This window comes from Heptranchias perlo, chromosome 28 (assembly GCF_035084215.1).
Source record: "Heptranchias perlo isolate sHepPer1 chromosome 28, sHepPer1.hap1, whole genome shotgun sequence".
Lineage (NCBI taxonomy): Eukaryota > Metazoa > Chordata > Chondrichthyes > Hexanchiformes > Hexanchidae > Heptranchias > Heptranchias perlo.
In genome coordinates this window covers 26704665-26726770 of record NC_090352.1, presented here as the reverse complement: position 1 = coordinate 26726770, position 22106 = coordinate 26704665, and the positions used below count along the sequence as shown (strand labels likewise).

General features: G+C 42.9%; 1 protein-coding gene across 1 annotated transcript in view; it reads left to right on the top strand.

Moving 5' to 3' along the window:
* Positions 1-22106, top strand: part of LOC137299220 (EF-hand calcium-binding domain-containing protein 5-like) — a 115683-nt gene that overhangs the window by 60596 nt on the left and 32981 nt on the right. Inside the window, exons 10-14 of the mRNA XM_067967883.1 lie at positions 1482-1696; positions 4992-5148; positions 11780-12066; positions 17531-17703; positions 21347-21566. Of these exons, the coding sequence (XP_067823984.1) occupies positions 1482-1696; positions 4992-5148; positions 11780-12066; positions 17531-17703; positions 21347-21566 (1052 nt within the window). The remainder of the gene's footprint in view (positions 1-1481; positions 1697-4991; positions 5149-11779; positions 12067-17530; positions 17704-21346; positions 21567-22106) is intronic.

The following is a 22106-nucleotide window of genomic DNA, read 5'->3' as shown; positions in this document are numbered from 1 at the left end:
CCTCAGGTTCTTTGCCTGCATCTCCTAGGAATGCTGCAATGGTGTCATTCATATAGGAAATGTGCCCTAGAATGTCTTATGGACCTCTCTTTCAACATCACTTCATTCAGACCACTTCTATTTTGTCAGCCATCAAACCGTAAGATTTGAGTGTTGTGCCACTTATCCCTTGGCAAAAACTCAGTTTCCTGCTTCCATATTCATGCTGCCATCCATTGGGTTTTGTCAAATATCTAACAGCCTTTGTAAAAGCTGAAATGTACATTACAAAGAATGGAATATCCAACAAAAATATGAAAAGGCTTTGAAAATTTGAGGACTGCTTATGCGTGCTTTTCTGACCCCCCTGGCAGGCTCCCAATGCTAAGCCCAACACAGGCCGTGAGTTTACCACGTTATGTAAAAGATGTTCACCCTGCAAAATCATGTGGGCCCAGCACCCTAATGGTAGGGCAGAGGCTAATAGGACACCAGCTAACTAATGCTCAATCGGAAAAGCTACCCACCAAGAGTCAGCAAGAAGCACTCCTGGATCAAGTATAGCACGGATTAAATGCAATTTAGAGCTGCCTATATAATGCCTTAACCTCCGTGTCAGAAGACCATCTTCTACTGAAGATTGTGGGTCACTTTTATTTCCCGTAACAGCCATCCTTATGGGCTTTTCTGAGTGATATTAAGAGTTTTGTGCTGTGGACTTAGGGTCCGTAGAATGACAGAAAGAGAAGAATTTCATTTCATTAGTTTGGGCTGGATTCAAACACAGGTCACTGAAGTGAGAGGACTCTGTGCTTAACTCACTGAAACACCCAGTTATGTATGTTGGGATCTTGAATCAGAAATGGTGGTTCTACTTGGGAAGGCCCTTCACGTGAAATGCACAAAGCTTAAGATTTACACCTGCATGACCATTTAATTTGCCTACATTAATAATAAAAGGAAGGGAATGGGGCTAAGTGGATAGCTCCTTCACAGGGCCAGCATAGGCATGATGCACTGAAAGGCCTCCTCCTGTGCCATAAATTCTATGACGTTTGATACCTTGTACAAATGTAAAATTTGCAATTGGGATTGTTCTAATACCTTTTTCTCTCTTGTCAAGTTTCTCCTCCTCCCTGGCTGAGATCAGCTAGCTCAGTGCACTCTGGGGTTGGAAGCTGTGGACGACATGCTCTGAGCCATTCTATGTGCTAGAACCTTTTATGTAAAAATATTTAGCAAATATAAGTAAATGCTTATACAATTGCTTTAGTTTGCACATCTAATTGATTTGTTCTTTAATAGTGACCTTCTTATTAAGATCATAACCACACTGCATTCCATATATTCAAGCTCAAAGTACAAAAGAACTTGCCTTATATGTGGCAAAATTGAAGAATTTAAACAGTAAAATTTATCATCTGTCAGAAAACACTACTGAGTCGGAGGGCTTGAACTGCTTACAGTTAAATGGTGCCTCTTTTTTCCTTGTCTTTGTACAGATTTGAAATCCATTATGTTGGACATCAAGTCCCGTGGTAATTCTCTGATTACAAGTCCCTTTGACAGGAATTCTGTAAACAAGCAGCAGTTTGTCCAGTTGATGGAGACATTTGTGGGAGACACTACTGAGTCTTCAGCTGTAGAAAGCCTTATAAACTATATTCAAGCCGGATATGGAGAGACCAAAGAGGAAAAGCTAGAGAGATTAGCTCAGGTAAATCACATAGGGGCTCTTCCCGTTTCTGCCTCTGGTAATGTAGATGTGACACTGATTTCAACCTGAATGTGTGTATAATTATTAACATAGATAGATGTATTTGCCTCCTCTTCCATTCCTCCTCTTCTTTTTCACGTCATACCAATAGTTTTCTGGTTGTATTCCACTTCTGTTCATTAATGCCTCCTCTACCTATTCTTGTAACCATTTCCATCACCTTATCATGTTTTAGTTTCACATAATTTATTTTGTTTCAGATATTGCTTCTTTTATATTCTAATCTTTTCACCCACTCTGATGATAACCCAATGATTTGTTAATTGCCTCACTTCATTTTTCTCTTCTAGTCTTTCATCAATCCACCTGAAGAAGGCCTCATAGTCAAAACAATGGGGGTGATTTTAAACCCCAAGAACAGGTGGGAGTTGAAAATAGTTGTTTTTTTGGTTTGCAACCGCAAAATATTTGGACTTTGCATTCCCAGTGGGAAGCCTGCACTTTTACGTACCGACGTTAAACCCGGAAATACAGCCTGATTGCGGTCACGACCCAAAAATCAACTATTTTCAACTCCCACCCACCCCAACCCACCCATTCTTGGGGTTTAAAATCACCCCCAATGTCTCTGGCCTTTTTTTCTCCATCTTGTATCCCAGCGCAATCCATGCTACCACAGGAAACGGCTATTTTATATTGTATTAGTGCACTGACCAGAGATAAGCATGGAGAGAGGAATTCAATCTTAATTCAGAACATGTGGCACCCTTTTCAAATCAGAGAAACCTGCCAACCTTGCCTTGCCTATATGTCCTTCCAGTCTCACACCAATGTGTTTAACTCTTAACTGCCCTCTGAAGTGATCTACCAAGCCACTCAGTTACCAACCACCATCTTCTCAGAGCAACTAGGGATGGGTAATAAATGCCAGCCTGTAGACCACCTGCCACAATAGAATGATTTCAGAACTGCTGTTTCTTATACAGGCTTCCTCGCTAAAGAGAATCTACATAAAATAGCCTCCTCAAAGAGAGGAGTCTACAACAACATCAGAACCTCTCAAATGAGTTACATATCACAGCCTTCCAAAACACTGCCAGCTACTGGTCTCGTGTTAACTGCAACGTTATACTTGGACCTCAAATAGCACTTCCCTCAACTCTGTTATCAGACTGCCAGTGTGATATTAAGTTGTGGATGAGCCAAAATTTCCTCTGATTGATAATTGGGAATACTGAAGTAGTAGTATTTGTCTCCCACCAAAAACTCTGTACCATTGACATTGGTTCCATCTCCCTCCCCAACTGCTCATTTAGGCTATTATAGATGGTCAAAACTTGTTCTCTGCTTGACACAGAAGCCACTTTCAAATCCCATTTCCTAGCCTCTAAGAAGCCTTTCTGCAACATGCCTTTCTGCAACATTGCCTACCTCTGCCCCATCTCACCCCCACTGCAACTGAAATCCTGATCCACAGTTTTGTTACCTCCAGTCTTGATATCTCTGACCATCATTACTGGCTCCTAAGTTCCACCCTTTGTAAATTCAAACTCAACTAAAATTCCACCATCTGTATCCTGTCTCACCCTAAGTCCCAGGTGCCCATCACTCCAATCCTCACTGTCTTATTTTGGCTCTCTAATTCTCAATACATCAATTTCAAAATCCTCATCTTTACCTATCAGCCTGGCTATGGCCTCACCCAAACCTTTTTCTGTGACCCTTATGCCCCACCCTGAGCCCTTTGCTCCTCTAACTTTGGCCTCCTGTGCACTCCCCCTCCCTCTGTTTTGCCATTGGTGGCAGGGATTTCAGCTCTCTTGGTCCTATTCTTCCCTAAACTCCTCCACCTCGTTCCTTTAAATGCCATCTCAAAACCCACCTATTTGACTGTGCCAGTGTTCATCTCTCTGAACTTTTCACTTATTCTTGGTGTCCATTTTTTTCTCTTCTGTGAAGCGCCTTGGCTCATTTTTCTATGTTAAATACCCTGTATGAATGCCTGTTTGTTGTTGCTGTTTTAGGTGATGGAGGCAAAATCCCTTGATATTGTGATCAGAGGATTTTAGGTTCTTTTTGGATGGATGATCTACGATGGGCTGAGTAGCCTCTCTCATCCATAGCTATCTTATGATCTTGTGTCATTTGTTACTCCCCTTGCTGTTGTGTACTACTGAGGAAAAATTGTTCAATGCCAGACCTTCTGCTTCTGTTTCACTGTAATTGGAGTAATCTTTCTTGCTACTTATCTGGGATGTGTTTGTTAAATAAATAATGAAAGAAAGAATGAACTTGCATTTATATAACACCTTTCATGTCCTTAGTTGGCTGTGAAGTCCTTTGAGACATCCTAAGTACTTCTGAAGGATAGTTAATTTTGTAATATAGGCAAATACAGCAGTCAGTTTGTGCACAGCAAGGCCCCACAGACAGCAGTAAGAAAAGTGACCAGGTAATCTGTTTTAGTGATGCTGGTTGAGGGATAAGTGTTGGCAAGGACACTGGGAGAACTCCCGTGCCCTTCTTCGAATAGTACCATAGATTTAAGATAATTGACAAAAGAACCAGGACGGAGATGAGGAGAAATTTTTTTTATGCAGCAGTTTGTTATGATGTGGAAAGCACTACTTGAAAGGGTGGTGGAAACAGATTCAATAGTAACTTACAAAAGGGAATTGGATATATACTTGAAAAGGAAAAAATCTGCATGGCTTTGGGACTAATTGGATAGCTCTTTGAAAGAGCCGGAACAGGCACAATGGGCCAAATGGCCTCCATCTGTAATGTAAGTTTCTATTAAATACTTCCTTACCATTGTGAATTAGCACTAAGCATCAAATATCTGCCAACTCAAAGTCAAAAGATCAAAACCGAAAACTGGCAAAGGAATTTTTAATTGGCCTAATGCCATGGATTGTTCTTGTTAAAACACACTGCAGGACAACTTTACCATACTGACCAGTATTATCTGCTTTCACTCGTCGCCTATTTTTCTGATTACTCCTCTGGGAAGCGCTTGGGACATTTTTTGATGTTAAAGGTGCTATATAAATGCAAGTAGTTGTTGAGCAGGAGCCAGTCAGGTATTGCAGACTGAACAAGTAGGGCATTCCTGCCAAGCTCTGGGCTGCCCTTACCAGATGTCTGACCATCTTGGAGAACAGTCATTCACTCGTGGTGGGCTGATTTTTCCCTTTTCTACACCAGGGAGATGGAAGGCAGTTGCAAAAGCATTTTGTAGAAGTATTTTCCTTTTTTGAACTGTACCGTAAATGACCCATGGTTGTGTTTCCAGGCAAATCGTGATGCATTATCTGCCACACACAAACTGATCCTAAATGCACTGTTTGAGAAATGGGATATTGATGTCTCAGGCTACATTAATCTGAGAGAGCTAGTGGACGTCATGAGCACATACAAGGATGGAATGGAGAAGAATGCTTTAAAGAAAGGTAGGAGGAGCAGCACCAGTAAATCATTTTGTTGCATATACCTGGCTTTTTAGTCAGTTATTTTTCTGGAAAACTATCTCGCCGTGCTCCTCTATAGATGTGCTAAAAAGCTGGATTAAAAGTTACAGTAGCTAAAAATGAGGCTACTGTAGTTCAAATTCGAGAGGCCAAGCTGGATTCCTAATTCCGTTAAATTACTTTGTATTTTTGTCAGAACTACCAGGGCTACATGATGTTCTGGCTCAGATGACAATTTGCTCCCAGGCCTTTATCAATGGTACTCAGTATTCATGCAGTTGAAGGTGTGCGAGGCCTATTTGAGCTGACTTCTCTCCAATTTCAATTCCTTCTCTGTGGGAAGTATCTGTCCTACTTTCTGTTGGCAGGGGTCAGATAAGATCATTTAACATAAGGAATTGCAGTGTGGAGTCCATGTCCTATCACTCTATGCCATCAACTCGCTCACTGTGCTGTCACAACCTCTTTTTTTTTGTTGCCAATTTCCTCCTACCCTGAAGGCAATAACTTATACTGGCATAACATTCCACAGTTGCTGGTAGCCCTTCCCAACTTCACCAAAGTGTGTGAGCAACAGAGTGTGATTGTCAGTGAACTATTAGACCTTAGGAGCAAGACACCCAAGCCCAGTCCTGCCTTCACCCAATGTCCACATGCCTCTTCCAGCAGGTGTCATCAGAGTGATCGGGAGCAGGGATCATTACATTTTCACAGTCTAGCACAGGGGCACTGAAGCTAATTATAGCTTCCATACTGCCAACCCAAAGTGAGGACATAAGAAATGGGAGCAGGAGTAGGCCATCCGGCCCCTCGAACCTGCTCCACCATTCAACAAGATCATGGCTGATCTTCTACCTCAACGTCATTTTCCTGCACTATCCCCATATTCCTTGATGCCTTGTTGCCTTTAATATCTAGAAATCTATCGATCTCTGTTTTGAATGTACTATGAGATCAGTTAGCTCAGCATGGAGGGGGACTAAACCGGAGATCTTTCAGTCTATGTGGGGCATTGTGTAAGAAAAGCACTATACAAGTTTTCTGCATTATTGTAAACCTTGTTAAAGTAAAATATGTACTTTAGTTTTGCTGTGAAATAACGGGCTTGCTGTATATCCAAAACAAGCTTTTTATGACCTTGTGAAAGAGAAGGCCTTTTTGAGAAATGAGACCCTGATGCCATCCATATGGCCTTGTGTATCAGTTAGAGAAGGGGAGTCATCTCTGGCTGTATGATGGAGGTGGTAAAGCCAAACGTGTGTATAAGGGAGTAGGACTGATAGCAGCCCCAGCTACAGCGAGAATACAGAGCTAATTGTCTCTAACGTATATAAAGTTGGGTGCTTTTCAGTACTGATTAGAATATTCTCGGAGCAATGCTGAATTGCTCAACTAATCAAGAGCTTCGAAAGTGCATTTCGAAGTCTTGGACGGTGATCAACTTTGTGTCAGGTTGTACTCATCTTACTAGCATGTTTAATTGTACTCTTGCATTTTAACATCTTTGTTACTTATTATAACTTCTTAATAAAGTCATTGTACTTTGGACAAACCACCTTGCAACCTTTTGATTAAGGACTCGAACAGTAAAACTATATTACACATTGCCACACTAAGTGGTGTATTTATTGCTGTCTCTTTTTACCATTTGGAATCCCACCATCACCCTCCCCCCACCCCCCACCCCCCCACCCCCCCACCCCCCCAATGACTATAAAGGTCAAATTTTACAAGGCAAAACTCCTGCCATGGAGTCTTATTCAAGAGGAGCGTGGATCGAAGAATTGAGCGTGGAGGTCAGTGTGCCCGATTTGTGGCCCTCCCAATTTTGCAGTGAATAAAATCTCCTGAACCCCATGAATTATAATTGGAGAACCTGCCCTATAGTTACTGAGATTTGTTTGCTTGAAGCTAATTATTTTTTCAATTGTACTGATGTCAACATTCCCAGGAATCCGTGACATCAGAATGTGTCCCAGTGCAAGAGGATTTCACCTGACTAAATATTGAATTGAACACTGCTTTCTTTATAGGTAGAACTTGCTAAGTAGTGCATTTTGCAATTTCTAAGTAGACCCAACTGCTTTGTATAGTTAAGTACTGGCTTTCCCATGACCCTATTCCATCCCTCATGCCTGTTTTTTAACTGCTAACCATTCCAAGGATCATGGTGTTTGTGATTATTTAAGTTCATAAGTTCATATTTCAGGGAAAAGGTCTTATGGTTTCAAATAAAATGAGTGGCAAGGGATTTCACATCAGGAGGACATTATTGGATGCAGCTGTTGATTTCAGGCATTCTTTACTGTGACTAGCTTTTCAGTCCAGTTTTTTTTTACAAGTTTGTGCCCTGGAGTTATTGTGCTTGTCTGTCTGTCTCTCTCTCTCTTTCTCCCTCCCTGAAAACTCGTTGAGGGGAAAAAGACTTAAGAAGGAGATGAATCACGCAATGCACTCGACATGTCAAAGCATTTGCCCATGGCAGCATATCATGCTATGAGCACACATTCCTTTATGAAGACAGGAGGAGATAACTGACTTTGTCCTGGTTGCTCACATGTTCATAGTATTGTGAACTGGCAACAGGGTAGTGTTGGGTTTTATTGGCTTTGTTTTATTTCTCCTCTTTCTCTTTTTTCTAAATGTTGACACCCTCCTTTTTGAATTGCTGTTAAAGCACAATTCAACATTTCTAAGGAGTTGCAGTAGACAGACTGAAAGCAGTCGTGGTGATATCCAGGTGCACAGGAATTGCTCAGTCAACGGTACCAGTGATTGTAACGTTATGGTCTCTACATGATCAACAGCAGCTGCGGCTCACTTTATTGTAGACTGTGCATTCGACCCCTAGAACTACCAACGCCCCTTTGGCTTATTAATTGCAGTAAACTGGTCCAACGCATCAGAGCCTCAGGATGTGAGTGTTCCTCAGAGTCAAACTCACTGACAGGCAATGACACATCCAAATATCACAGTGACAGCATACAAGAGCTATGCTTGTGTAAAGGAGCAGGTTTCTAATTTTAGAGCTGTCCCACATGGAGACCGGAACCAGGTAACAGTTTAATGAACAGTTGCATTCATAGGTTGGTTTGTTGTCACTTTCCTAAGACACAGGCCCGACAAAGGTAAATGCATCTTCTGTAGAACAGGATAATTCTGTCAGTAAATACATAACTTTGCTGTTTATGTTGGTTAAATATTAAAGGCTGGCAACAGCTCTTGGCTTAACAGGACAACGCATACATTCCAGGAAGATCTCAGGTTTGTGTTCTCGTGCTGAGTTAGCTGATCTCAGCCAGGATGGTGGTAGAGGCACGTAATTGACTTCAGCACCCCGGAGTTAAGGAAAGAAAAGTTGGCCAAAGTTCCCACTCCTGATTGCCATTCAATGACCCCCTACAGGAAGTGTGCAAGTGTGGACAAATTATCTAAGTTTCTACTCCACTATGCCAGGATCAAATTTTTAAAAAAAGACTGTTATAATAAGAGGCTTGAAATAACAGGTTTTTGACTTGAGGTATAACTGCACAAAAATGCTAATGAGCTTTTTAAGGTGGTTTTTAGAGAATCTTGCCATGTTTCTGCCATATGTTCATTTGTTGATCTCAGCCTTGCCACCATGAGGAGGCCAAACTGCTCTCCATGGGGAGAGGGGGAAAAATAGGGCATCACTTTGGGCAGCTCTTGTGTACCTCCAGCTGGTCGATCTCAGAGCAACATCGTCAGAGGCCTTGAGCATTTTCATAAAGATATGGTGCAGTAAGGCCCAAGAAAATGGGATGGGATGTTTCTTTTTGTTTGAAAAAGAGAACCTCACCCTCAATGAAAAATGGCCAAAGTAATCTTTTTGAAGATTCTGGGAATTTCTTTCATTAAAAAATAATAAATATTCTGATGTTTAAAGTTTGAAACTTTTCTGAGTAACCGAGTTATATTTGCGCACTTTTGCCCTCTGTTATGAATCCCTGTGCCATATCCATACTCTGGCTGAGGGGATAAGCAGGATGCCAGATGTCATCCGTCTGCCGGGGGGGAAGCAGCTGGCCTCTGCTCCGTGCCGATCCCTGGTGGCTTGGGGAGATTAGGAATCACTGTGAGAAATTGTGGACACTAACATTTTCAGAATGCACTTGAGATCCAGCAGACTGCCAGGGGGGTCTACGCAATTTCAGAGAATATAGTGAATGAAGGTGTTGACTGTATATTCCTGTAATTGTTTTGTCACAGGCATTATAATAATTATGCTCCCCTGTGCCGTAGCATTATTCAGTGTTTGAAATTTCCAGAAACTCATTTGTGCAGATTATAGAATCTGAGACTGTAATAGGAAACAGGTTTATGTTTTGCAAGCTCAAAGGAAGTTCAATACTCAAAGGTTTATCAGCCATGACTTCATTCCAGAGTTCCCAACAGATGACGCTGTTCTGAACTGGACCTTGACCACACAAATGACAATGTCTAACTTGTAAGGGTTATTTAAAGGAATTCTACTTCCTCTGAATGAACTCCCCAGTAAGTTCAGAATTGTGCTTCAGACCCAATTACAGTTTTAGAAGATTACGATAACTTTTACTTTTTCATGATATGCATTTTATTTCATACTCTATAGAAGACACCTAAAAATCTTTCTTTTGTTATTTTCTTTTTTTTACAGTTTTATCCCTTTTCTACCCCATCTCTCCTGAAGGCCATGACTCATGCTGGGGCACAGTTCCACGAGAGCCAGCACCCTCTAATACCTTGCCTAAATAATCAGTGATTGACGACAGGCGAGTCGATTTTGGGACATCACAGTTGGACCTGATCCTGTCCTCACTAGTGTCCATAGTTCAGGTCACTGGTCAGCAATCAGGAGCAGAAATAGTGGCCTATTTCCCTTCCCACCCCAAACCCCAGGCACAGTGAGGACAATTTTATCTCCCTGACCCATCACCCACTGAGATCACCTAACTTGGCACAGACCAGAAATTGAGCCTAGAATGTTCTCACCTGTATGGCTGAGTACAAACCACATGGTGCTTTTACCCTCTGAACTTTTGGGGACTGTTATTTTTAATGTATAAAAAGCACAAGTTGAAGTCCTCTGCTTCTTCCAATGCCATTTTGTTGATGGCATCAAGGACATGCATGGGATTGGCCCATGCTGCCTCATCCTTCAGTTTTCCCTTCCTGTGGTGAAAGGGTGCCAGGTAATGTATCTCCAACAGCCACCTTTAGTTATAGTTGTTTTATTTATAAAGTTGCAAAAAGAATCTCTACTTTGGATTCTAATATAATTACAATTCATTCCATAATATTGCATAATCGTGATGTTTAGGATTTGCAGGTGCAATATTGAGGCCTTTCGATAGAGAATAGAGTTGAGCACTCATTCTGTTGTATATTCATTGTTCTAAAGTATGTCTGTTCTTTGTTTTTTGTGCTCGCGAGGATATTTAGAGGCTAATTTGCAGTGAGAGACACAGTTCCTGAACTACTGTCTCCTTAAGAAGAGCTCTTCTGATCCATCCTTGAGGGAGCAATGTGGTCTTCAGAATCTGGTTGAAGGGTACCTCCCACTTCATCATCCCCTTGGAGCAACCTTATCCTGCATGCCTCCCTTATTTCCTCTTCCTCCTGCTCCTATTCTGCCTCCATCATAAGGAAATTTATGGGAACACCCATAATGAACCTCATGATAAGGACTCCTTGATAGAAGGGAAAGAAGACACGATTTCCCTGCCTGAAACTGATGAAAGGCAGCTTGCAGAATCCTTTCTTAGTTGCATAGCTGAGAAAAGATTTTTCTAATCACTTCAGTCAAAGTTGACATTTCAAAGTTTGTGGATAATCAGAGACTGTGAACTCAACCACATCCTAGCTTGACAAGTCATGTAGGTAACTTACCCCACTTTTTCACAGGCATAACTTAAAGTGAGGTACAATTCTGGTGTAAATGTTAGAATTTCTGCAATACCAGAGGGGAGAAATTGAACTTGTGTCCAAAATGATTGGCAAGTTGGCAAAACGATTGCTTTGCACTGGCCTGAGCCAAATTTGACATCGGACCTCATTTGAATGACCCCGACAAGCTGTGGCCGTCAATTTGGAGTCTTGATGCAGTTTGCTGGTTAGGGCCCAATGAGTTCCGACCAGCTCTGATGCTAAGCTGCAGATAGGTCCTGGGGGGTGGCAGGCGAAGCAGAAAGAGGCGAGCTCGGACCGGCGGTGTTTTTGTGTTTTCAGTGTTTAGGGACTGTGGCAAAATTATTTGTAACGTGTCTACAAACAGATACCATCTGCAAACTTAAGCATTATACTTGAGGTACTCCATCAAGATCATCCAGAGGGTCCAGGACTGATCCCAGGGATGTTCTGCTGGTCACAACTGTCCACCTAGAAGTGCTATCATTGACAACCACTTTTTATTTCCTACTTACAGCTTCTTCCTTTGCCTTTATTATTAAGTCCTTGGTGTCAAAGAAAACTATTCAGTTGCGTTGACACAATTTTTAACAACACATGTTAAAGCAATTAATTGAAAAAACAGTTCTCTTTTTCTCTCTCGATTTTTTTCCACTGTAGAAAATGAGAGCTGTGTGTAAGATTTATTTTGTATTTCTTCAAACAGCTCACCACAAGCTGAAACTCTTGCACAAGTACTATTCAGACAATCCGACTTTGTCGAAAAAGGAGTTCAGGACATACGTTGAAACAGTTGCCGCTGAGATCTCTGGTGACAAAACTGTTTTTGAGAATATAGTAAAATTTCTGATGGCCAGAAACGAACAGAATTGCATGGAGCGAGCAAAGAGCTCAGCCAGGAGAAGATGGCTCCGTGATATCCAACAAGCAGCAGAGACCTCTGGTTCCAGTATGGAACTTGTTTATAAAACTGTTTTCCAGACCCTTTATAAGGTAGGACAGCATTATAGCATGTATTGTTATGGGTCTATTTATGTTGATTTTTTAAAATTAGTAACCATCTGGACTATCTAAACACCAAACTTGATAGCCTGCAAAATATACCTGAACTAAGTTACGTCACTATCATGGAATCATACAGCACAGAAGGAGGCCATTCAGTTCATCATGCCTGTGCCCGCTCTTTAAAAGAGCTATCCAAGTAGTACCACTCCCCTGCTCTTTCCCCATCGCCCTGCAAATTTCTTCTTTTCAACTATATTTTCAATTCCCTTTTGAAAGTTACAATTGAATCTGCTTCCACCACCCTTTCAGGTAGTGCATTCCAGATCATAACAATTCGCATTGAGTTCGAGAGTGGCATACTTAAGTCAGAAACTAGAGTCTTAAATTTGAATAAAGCCAATTACATAGCTATGAGGGGTGAGTTGGCTAAGGTAGATTGGGAAATTAGATTAAAAGGCATGACAGTAGATTAGCAATGGCAAACACTTAAAGAAATATTTCATAATTCTCAACAAACATACATTCCTTTAAGAAATAAAAACTCCAGGGGAAAAGTGATCCATTTGTGGCTAACTAAAGAAGTTAAGGGTTGTATTAGGTTAAAAGAAGAGGCTTATAATGTTGCCAAGAAAAGTAGTAAGCCTGAGGATTGGGAGAGTTTTAGAAACTAGCAAAGGATGACCAAAAAATTGATAAAGAGGGAGAAAATAGAATAACCCAAATGCAACAAGAAATCTAAAAACAGATTGTAAGAGCTTCTACAAGTATGTAAAAACGTGGGTCCCTTAGAGACTGAGACAGGAGAAATTATAATGGAGAATAAGGAAATGGGAGAGATGTTAAACAAATATTTTGTATCAGTCTTCACAGTAGAAGACACAAAAAGCATACCAGAAATAGTGGGGAACCAAGGGTCCAATGAGAGTGAGGAACTTAAAGTAATTAATATTAGTAACAAAAAAGTACTGGAGAAATTAATGGGACTAAAAGTCGACAAATCCCCTGGACCTGACGGCTACATCCTAGGGTTCTAAAAGAGGTGGCTGCAGAGATAGTGGATGCATTGGTTGTGATCTTCCAAAATTCCCTAGAATCTAGAATGGTCCCATTGGATTCGAAGGTAGCAATTGTAACACCCCTATTCAAGAAAGGAGGGAGATAGAAACAGGGAACTACAGGCCAGTTAGCCTGACATCAGTAGTCGGGAAAATGCAGGAATCCATTATTACGGAAGTGGTAACAGGGTAGTTAGAAAATCATAATATGATTAGGCAGAGTCAACATGATTTTATGAAAGGGAAATTGTGTGTTTGACAAATCTATTAGAGTTTTTTGAGCTTGTAACTGGCAGGGTAGAAATGGGGAGCCAATCGATTAGTATATTTAGATTTTCAAAAGGCATTTGATAAGGTGCCACACAAAGGTTGTTACACAAGATAAGGGCTCATGGGGTTGGGGGTAATATAATAGCATAGATAGAAGATTGGTTAATGGACAGAAAACAGAGAGTAGGAATAAATGGGTAATTTGCAGGTTGGCAGGTTTTAACTAATGGGCTGCACAAGGATCGGTGCTTGGGCCTCAGCTATTTACAATCTATATTAATGGCTTAAATGAAGGGACCAAGTGTAATGTATCCAAGTTTGCTGACAATACAAACCTAGATGCGAAAGAAAGTTGCGAGGAGGACACAAAGAGTCTGCAAAGGGATATAGACAGGTTAAGTGAATGGACAAGAAGGTGGCAGATGGAGTATAATGTGGGGAAATGTGAGGTTATTCACTATGGTAGGAAGAATAGAAAAACAGAATATTTTTTAAATGGTGAGAAACTATTAAATGTTGGTGTTCAGAGAGATTTGGTTGTCCTTGCCCACAAAACACAAAAAGTTAACATGCAGGTTCAGCAAGCAATTAGGAAGGCAAATAGTATGTTGGCCTTTATTGCAAGGGGGTTGGAGTACAAGAGTAAGGAAGCCTTGCTACCATTGTACAGGGCTTTGGTGACACCACACCTGGAGTACTGTGTACAGTTTTGGTCTCCTTACCTAAGGAAGGATATACTTGCTTTAGAGGCGGTGCAACAAAGGTTCACTAGATTGATTCCTGGGTTGAGAGGGTTGTCCTAGCAGGAGAGATTGAGTAGAATGGGTTTATATTCTCTGGAGTTTAGAAGAATGAGAGGTGATCTCATTGAAACAAATAAAATTCTTAGAGGGCTTGACAGGGTAGTTGCTGAGAGGCTGTTTCCCCTGGCTGGAGAGTCTAGAACTTGGGAGCATAGTCTCAGGACAAGGGGTGGGCGATTTAGGACTGAGATGGGGAGGAATTTCTTCACTCATAGTGTGGTGAATCTTTGGAATTCTCTATCCCAGAGGGCTGTGGAGGCTCAATCATTGAGTATATGCAAGACTGAGATCGATAGATTTTTGGACTCTAAGGTAATCATGGAATATGGGGATCGGTGGGGGGGGAAGTGGAGTTGAGGTCGAAGATCAGCCATAATCTTATTGAATGGCGGAGCAGGCTCGAGGGGCCGTATGGCCTACTCCTGCTCCTATTTCCTATGTTCTTATGTTCGCTGCATAAAATTTTTTCTCTTTATCTCCCCCCTGGCTCTTTTGCCAATTATCTTAAATTTCTGTCCTCTGGTTACCAACCCTCCTGCCAGTGGAAACAGTTTCTCCTTATCTACTCTATCAAAATCCTTCTTAATTTTGAACACCTCTATTAAATCTCCCCTTAACCTTCTCTGCTCTAAGGAGAACAATCCCAGCTTCTCTGGTCACTCCACATAACTGAAGTCCCTCGACCCTGGTACCATTCTAGTAAATCTCCTCTGCACCCTCTCCAAGGCCTTGACATCCTTGCTTAAGCGAGGTGCCCAGAATTTCACACACTACTCCAGCTGAGGCCTAACCAGTAATTTATAAAGTTTTAGCATAACTTCCTTGCTTTTGTACTCTATGCCTCTATTTATAAAGCCAGGATCCCATATGCTTTTTTAACTGCCGAATCAACTTCTCCTGCCACCATCAAAATTTGTGTATGTGAAGCCCAAGGTCTCTCTGTTCCTGTACCCCTTTAAAATTGTATCATTATCCTTCTGCTTTTGGTGGCTGCTGTTCTTCTATAGTTGATAAGAATCCCCACAGGGTAAGATCCAGCCTATTTAAGAGGAGTTTCAGACCGGAAAAGATGGCTGCTGTGCTAGCGGTGGATCTCCACATTCTAAAAACAAATACCCAACTGGACTTCTAATAACGTGGAATGTAGTTGCCTAACTGATACTACTTTCATTGTTTTTAACTGTGGGCAGGGGGAATACCAATCGGCACCCCTTCCACAACCAATTCTCTGTTGTCATTTTGTCTATTACTACTGTTTTTCTTTGCTTCTCTTCATCTCCTTTTGGTGCTCTTTTCTTTTATTCCCTGCTCCCTTTTTCAGACACTGTGTTACCCCCTAATTTCAAAACTGCTCCTTAAAAAAAAACCTACCCTTGATCCATCAGTCCTTTTTGACTATTGCCTCATTTCCAACCTATGCTTCCTCTCTAAGATTTTGGTGTATGTTCTCTCCATCCAACTATGTACCTACCTCTCTCACCACACCCTATTTGAATCTTTCAGCTGGTTTCCATCCTGCTCACAGCACTAAGCCTGCTCTGGTCAAAGTGTTTTGTGTTATCCGTCCTTGTGCTCGACCTTTCTATGATTTTCAGCAGAGTCAACCATGTATCTTCCTCCATTGCCATTCTCTGTGCCCTCCTCCATGGCTTTACCCTCACTTGGTTCCATCCCTACTTGTGTTAAATCAGCCAGCACATCTTTTGCAATGGCATGTCCTCCAGGGCCCACACAGGCACCTCCCTAATGCCCCAAGGTTTCTTTTTCAGCCTATTCCTGTTCCTCATTTATAAGTTGCCCTGCAGGTACTTTATCTGTAAACATGGGGGTCAGCTTTTACATGTATGCTGTTGATATCCAGCTTTAAATCTCAACTACTCAATTCTATGACTGACACTTTGCTATCTTACTGATGGTCCAACAAGTGTAGATGAACCAACACTTTCTGCAGATCAACATCGGCAAGACAAAAGCCATCCTGTTCAGTCCATACCAGAAACTCTGTGCCTTAGCCTCCCACCTCCCTTCCTGAATGCCAAATCAAGCTCAATCCAAAAGTGTACAACCTCAATGTCCTGCTTGACTCTGAGCTTAGCATCAAACTCCACATCCAGTCCATCGCCGAGACCGCCTACTTTGACCTCTGAAATATTGCCCAGTTCTACCCCTTACCACGGCTGAAACCCTGATTCATGACTTTATCACTTCCAGACTCACTTTTCCATTACCTTTCTTGCCAGTCTTCCAAGGTCCATCCTTCATAAACTCCAACTCCATAAAATCCGGAAGTCTGCTACCCATAGTCTATCCCACACAGAATCCTGCTTAACTATCATCCCTGTCCATGCCAATCTCCGCTGACTTTCCCTCCCTTAGTGCACTGACTTCAAAATACTCACCTCCATCTACAAATCTGTCCAATAGCCTCACTGCTCTATACCTCCGTAAACTCCTTGAGCCCTAAGGTCCTGCTTGCGACCTCCACTCTCCAAACTCTGGGCTGGTAGCGTTCACCACTCTCTGCTTTACAGAACCTTCAGCCATCGTACTCCCGCACTCTGAAACTCTGTCTCTAACCCTTTTCAACTTACTACTTATCTCCTCACCTTCAAAAGCCTTGTTAAGACCTACCTCTTCAACTGTAGCTAGCACTGTCAGCAACCTCCTGCTCTTGCTCGGGCCTGACCCCCAGCTGTGAAGCCCTTGGAATATTTTGTAATGTTAAAGGCCACCGTATGAATGTAAGTTGTTGTTTCTATTCATTCTTCTCTCTGACAGCCAGCCGGCCTGCCCGATATCGCACTACAGCAAAATTGCTGCCAAGATTCTGTGAGAAAAATGCACAATGTGACACCAAAGGGGAAGAATTGCTCTGGTTGCTGTGTGTAGTGACGTTATAAATCTGTTCATGAAGATCTCATCTGGTCAGTATTCGCAAAATTGCAAACACATCTTTTAAAAAAAACATTTACGACTGTGCAAGAGAAACTAACTGGAGGAAATCTTCATGAATTAATTTCCAATCTCATGACACATAACATTTAGAGCATTGCCTCCCCATATATGTCTGGAACAAGTTGTTAATATATTCAAATTACCGCACTGTATTTTCTCAGAGAAATTTAGTCATTTTTTCTTTGCTAGCCATTCAAAAGCCTACAAAAGGGAATATTTTGAGATATAATTTCTGTATCTGCATCTTGGTGAGCACCTTTGCTCGAAGCAGTTAAAATATCAGTATTTTCTAGACTTTTTATGTGGAAGAATGTTGGCTTTGGCATTAGTTCCGAGTCCACACTTAATGGGGACTTTTCTCAATAATAGGATTCAGAAGCTCATGGTGCGAATAAGAAAATAAGTTCTTCCATAGCTCTGCTGAAGCGTAATAATCACAGGCCGGAGAGGGGTACCAATTTCCTGCACTATGTGGCCTGCACTCTGGAAGATGCACCATATGTCCTGAACCAGGCACTCTACAGAGACATGGCAGGTGTAAGGTGAGCGTTCACATTCTTAGCCAGCTGTGCATACAGCTTTTGTTTTTGGATACACGTAGTCAAACCTGTTTTAAGATTGGATTTCTGAACCCAAGTCCTACTTGTGTGTGCAGCTTGCTGACAACCAAGAGGCCAAAATAAATTGCAGGCAAACAAAAACAAGGCAATCTGGTAAGGTCAGGAATTTGCCTTGTGCACAATGACCAATGCACTTGGGCAACCTGCAGAGAGAGAGAGGTAGAAATTCGTGTTGGGCGGTAATGTAAAACAGGCTGTATCGGATCGGCCGCCTGTTTTATGCCCCACACAATATTTGGTTCCATTGCAATCACTAGAACTGAATATCAGGTGGGGCGTAAAACAGGTGGCCAATCTGATACCGCCTGTTTTGCGCTATCATCCAACACAAATATTTCCCCCAGTAAGTGCAGCAAATTACAATCTAGATAGAAAAAGCTTCTTGCTGCAGACACTTTGGGCTCGATATTAGCACTGGCTATCGGGTGCGTTCCTGACGGGGGGGGCTCCGAAAATCGGGGAATCCCGGAGCGGGTCGGGATCCCAGCTCCAACCCGCCCACTTCCGAGTTCCCCACAGACGCGCTGACGTGCACGCGCAGCCCCCACATGTGGGACTCCCGCAGGCAATTAAAGCCGGCGAGGTGCCACTTGACAGTATTTATGTAGGTATTTCAGGTCATTAACAGGCCTGATTAAGGGAATATTTCAGGAGGGGTGGGATTTTACAAACAACTGGGACTGTTTCCCGTACTGGGGGAAACACTCCCAGTTGAAATGGACGTGTTGCAGCCATCAGCCTGTGGCAGCTGCAAAGGTCCATTTGACAGGTGGGGGGGAGACTCTCACTCATTGCAGGAGGCCACTCTGTCACCTTGGACAAAGTTTGGCCTCCACCACCTTCCTCCTAACAATCAAATTCACCAACTTGCACACTTACCCCGGGGTCCAGAGACATGTACCTACCTTGCGGACCCCCTCAGATGTACATCTTCCGGATGGGGGCCGCCGTAGCTGCAGTCATGACCTCCTCGGAGGACGAACAGCATCACCAGCCTCGCCGGCCACGCCGACCACCTCTGACACGTGGAGCTCCACAACACAGTGCTGTGACACATCCACCTGTACAGCAGGAGGGAGAGCAACCGCAGAGAGAGATGCTTCGCAGAGGGCACTACCCTCGCCACAGGGCCAACAGGCCGAGGCTCAGCTACCTGGAACTCTCTGAGCAGCAGTGCACACGGAGGCTCAGAGTCACTCGACATGTAGTCGTGGACATCTGCAGCCTCCTTCATGCCGAGCTGCTCCCGGCTGGCCCGAGCACCATCTTCTTACCTGTCGCTGTCAAAGTCACCACTGCCCTCAACAACTTCTCCTCCGCATCCTTCCAGGGTGCCACCGGGGACATCGCCGACGTCTCTCGGTCGTCTGCACAAAAGAGCCCTGCAAATACACCTACACCCACTCTGCAGTGACACAATGGGTGGCATCGGGTGTGGGTCTTCATTGTGATCCTCAGGAAAGGGCATTATTGCACAAACCAGACAAGATTCGCAAAGACGTGGCAGTAGTGGTGCCAATATAATATGTGATGTGAGTTGGTCAGAAATTAAATATAAGTAAAAACCATGACAAACCCTCAAACACCCTTGTGCATCCCCTTCATGCTCATGACACGTTTGTCTTACGCTGCCTACTGCACATATGTGATGCATGCCCTGTGGCTGCAGCACAGGTGGTGGCAGGTTGAGTGAGGCTGACCGTGAAAGAGATGCACAAGAGGGTGAGTATGAGATAGAGCCATGAGATTGTATGAGGATTGGGTTGAGTGGTAGTGGCAGGATGAGTACTGGCGAGGTGAGTAAGTGCAGGTAAGATGAGGATGAGGTTTGAGTGGGTGTGAGGGGTGATGTGACAGAGTAGTGTTGGCAGTGCAGAAGGAGATGTGGGGTGGGGGCAGTGATGTGGCAGACGGAGTGTAGGGGAATGAGTAAGTGTACTCACTTTGGCTGATCTACTTAGGGCATTGCAGCGCCTCCTGCACTGTATGCAGGTGGGCGATATGTTGGTGGTGCAGGTGACCTCCTCTGCCACCTCGAGCCAGGCCTTCTTGGTGACAGAGGCAGGCCGCTTCCTCCCGCCTGCCGGGGGGAAGATCTCTGTCCTCCCCCTCCTCCTCACTCCATCCAGTAAGAGCTGGAGTGAGGCATCATTAAACCTGGGAGCAGCCTTCCCCCTGGGCTGCTCCATGCTGTAATTTTTCCTATTTCTTGCAGCATCAGTCATTGGAGGACTGCCCCTTTAAATAAAGCTCCTCCAGCTGACAGACCTTACTGCGCATGCGCAGTCAGCCCGACGCGCAGCTCAGCAGTGGGGAACCCGGAAGAACAGGTAAGTGGATCCAATTAGGCTGCGATCGCGCGCGGGGCAGACTGATTTCACCGGGCGCGTTACCCACGCGCCCAATCGACCCACCGCCCTGCTAATATCGAGCCCTTTGTTTAAGTTAAGTTTGTTTCAGCTTGGCTGAGTCAGCAGCACTGTCATTTATGAATCAGAAGGTTGTGGATTCAAGTCTTACCCCAGGAGGACTTCAGCACATAATCTAGGCTGGCCAGTGCTGTACTGAGGGAGTGCTGCATTGCTGAAGGTGCTGCACATCAGATAACACATTAAAGCAAAGTGCTGTCTGCCTGTTCTGGTAATTTAGGTGATGTACAAAATCCAATGCACTATTTGAAGAAGAGCAGAGAGTTCTCCCCATGTCCTGGCCAGCATTCCTCCCTTAACCAACATCACCAAAAACAGATTATCAGGTCATGCATCTCATTGCTATTGACAGTACCTCACTGTATACAAAATGGCTACTGCATTCACCTGAATAACAAATGACTGTCCTTCAAACAATAATTAATTGAGTGTGAAGAGCCTTGGGACTTCCTGACTATTGTCAGGTGCTATATAAATGGAGATTCTTCTAATATTTCTGATAGTTTAATGATGTGGAGATGCCAGTGATGGACTGGGGTGGACAAATGTGAGGACTTGCATAACACCAGGTTATAGTCCAACAGTTTTATTTGAAATCACAAGCTTTCGGAGCTTTCCTCCTTCGTCAGGTCACCTGACGAAGGAGGAAAGCTCTGAAAGCTTGTGATTTCAAATAAAACTGTTGGACTATAACCTGGTGTTGTGCAAGTCCTTACATTTGACAGTTTAATGTCAGCTTTACCTATAATTACTGTTCCTGGTTTTAGATTTTAAAACTATTCCACCCACCCAACTCCTGGAACTGAAGATATTTAGGTTGGTGTTTATTTTGATATCAGCAATCTAACTGGAAGATTGGATGACCCATTGGGTTAGACATTGGCTTTTTTACCTCTGCAACCAGGATTTAAATTCAGCCTCAACTCATAGGATGAAAGTCACTCCTGTCCACTGGTTGTAAGTGTTTGGCATGAAATGAGTGTAGGAAGCCTTATCCCAATGCCTAGTGGGCATGTGCCCACAGCTCAAAACTAAATTGGCCAAAGTGAAAAATGTTGCATTCCTCAGCAATTACTTTGACAGGAAATAAAAATGTTTCATCAATCAATCAATCATTTTTTCGTATTTTAAACTAGCTTTTTTGCAGTTGATGAAGGGAAACCAGTTTACATTCTCAAAGTTCAGGAACATGGCAACGTTCACTTTTGGAACTGTCATCGGGACAGAACAGATGGATCCTTCCTTGTGATCCCACTGAAAGATGAGAACAACAGAGTGTTTGGAGTCTTGGGTACTGACACACTGAGAGATATATGTGGGAAATATTTCACCACTCATGAGATCAATTTTCACCAGGTGAGTGTCCAATAGGGAAGTGCTGACACCAGTGCGGAAGCCAACATTCCAATCCTCACTAATTTTACTAAAAGAGTAGATCTGTGCAAAAACATAATGGAAAATCAGTAGAAAGTGCTAATAAGTTGCTTGCCTGAGTTGAATGCTGCGCTGAGGATTCTTAACTGTCAAAAAGTGAGTTAACAAACGAAATAGCTGCCTTTTCTTTGTTGAGATCTTGTTAAGTTGTTATTCAACATATGGTTGTTATGCGACAACAACAACAACTTGCAATTATATAGCGCCTTTAAAGTAGCAAAACGTCCCAAGGCGCTTCACAGGAGTGTTTTCAAACAAAATTTGACACCAAGCCACATAAAGAAATATTAGGACAGGTGACCAAAAGCTTGGTCAAAGAGGTAGGATTTTAAAGTGATTGGTGGCTAGGGAATGGAGTTTGTGGCAGGGACCAAAGACAATGGCTTCGGTCTTCCCAATATTTAGTTGGAGGAAATCTTTGCTCATCCAGTACTGGATGTCGAACAAGCAATGTGACAAATG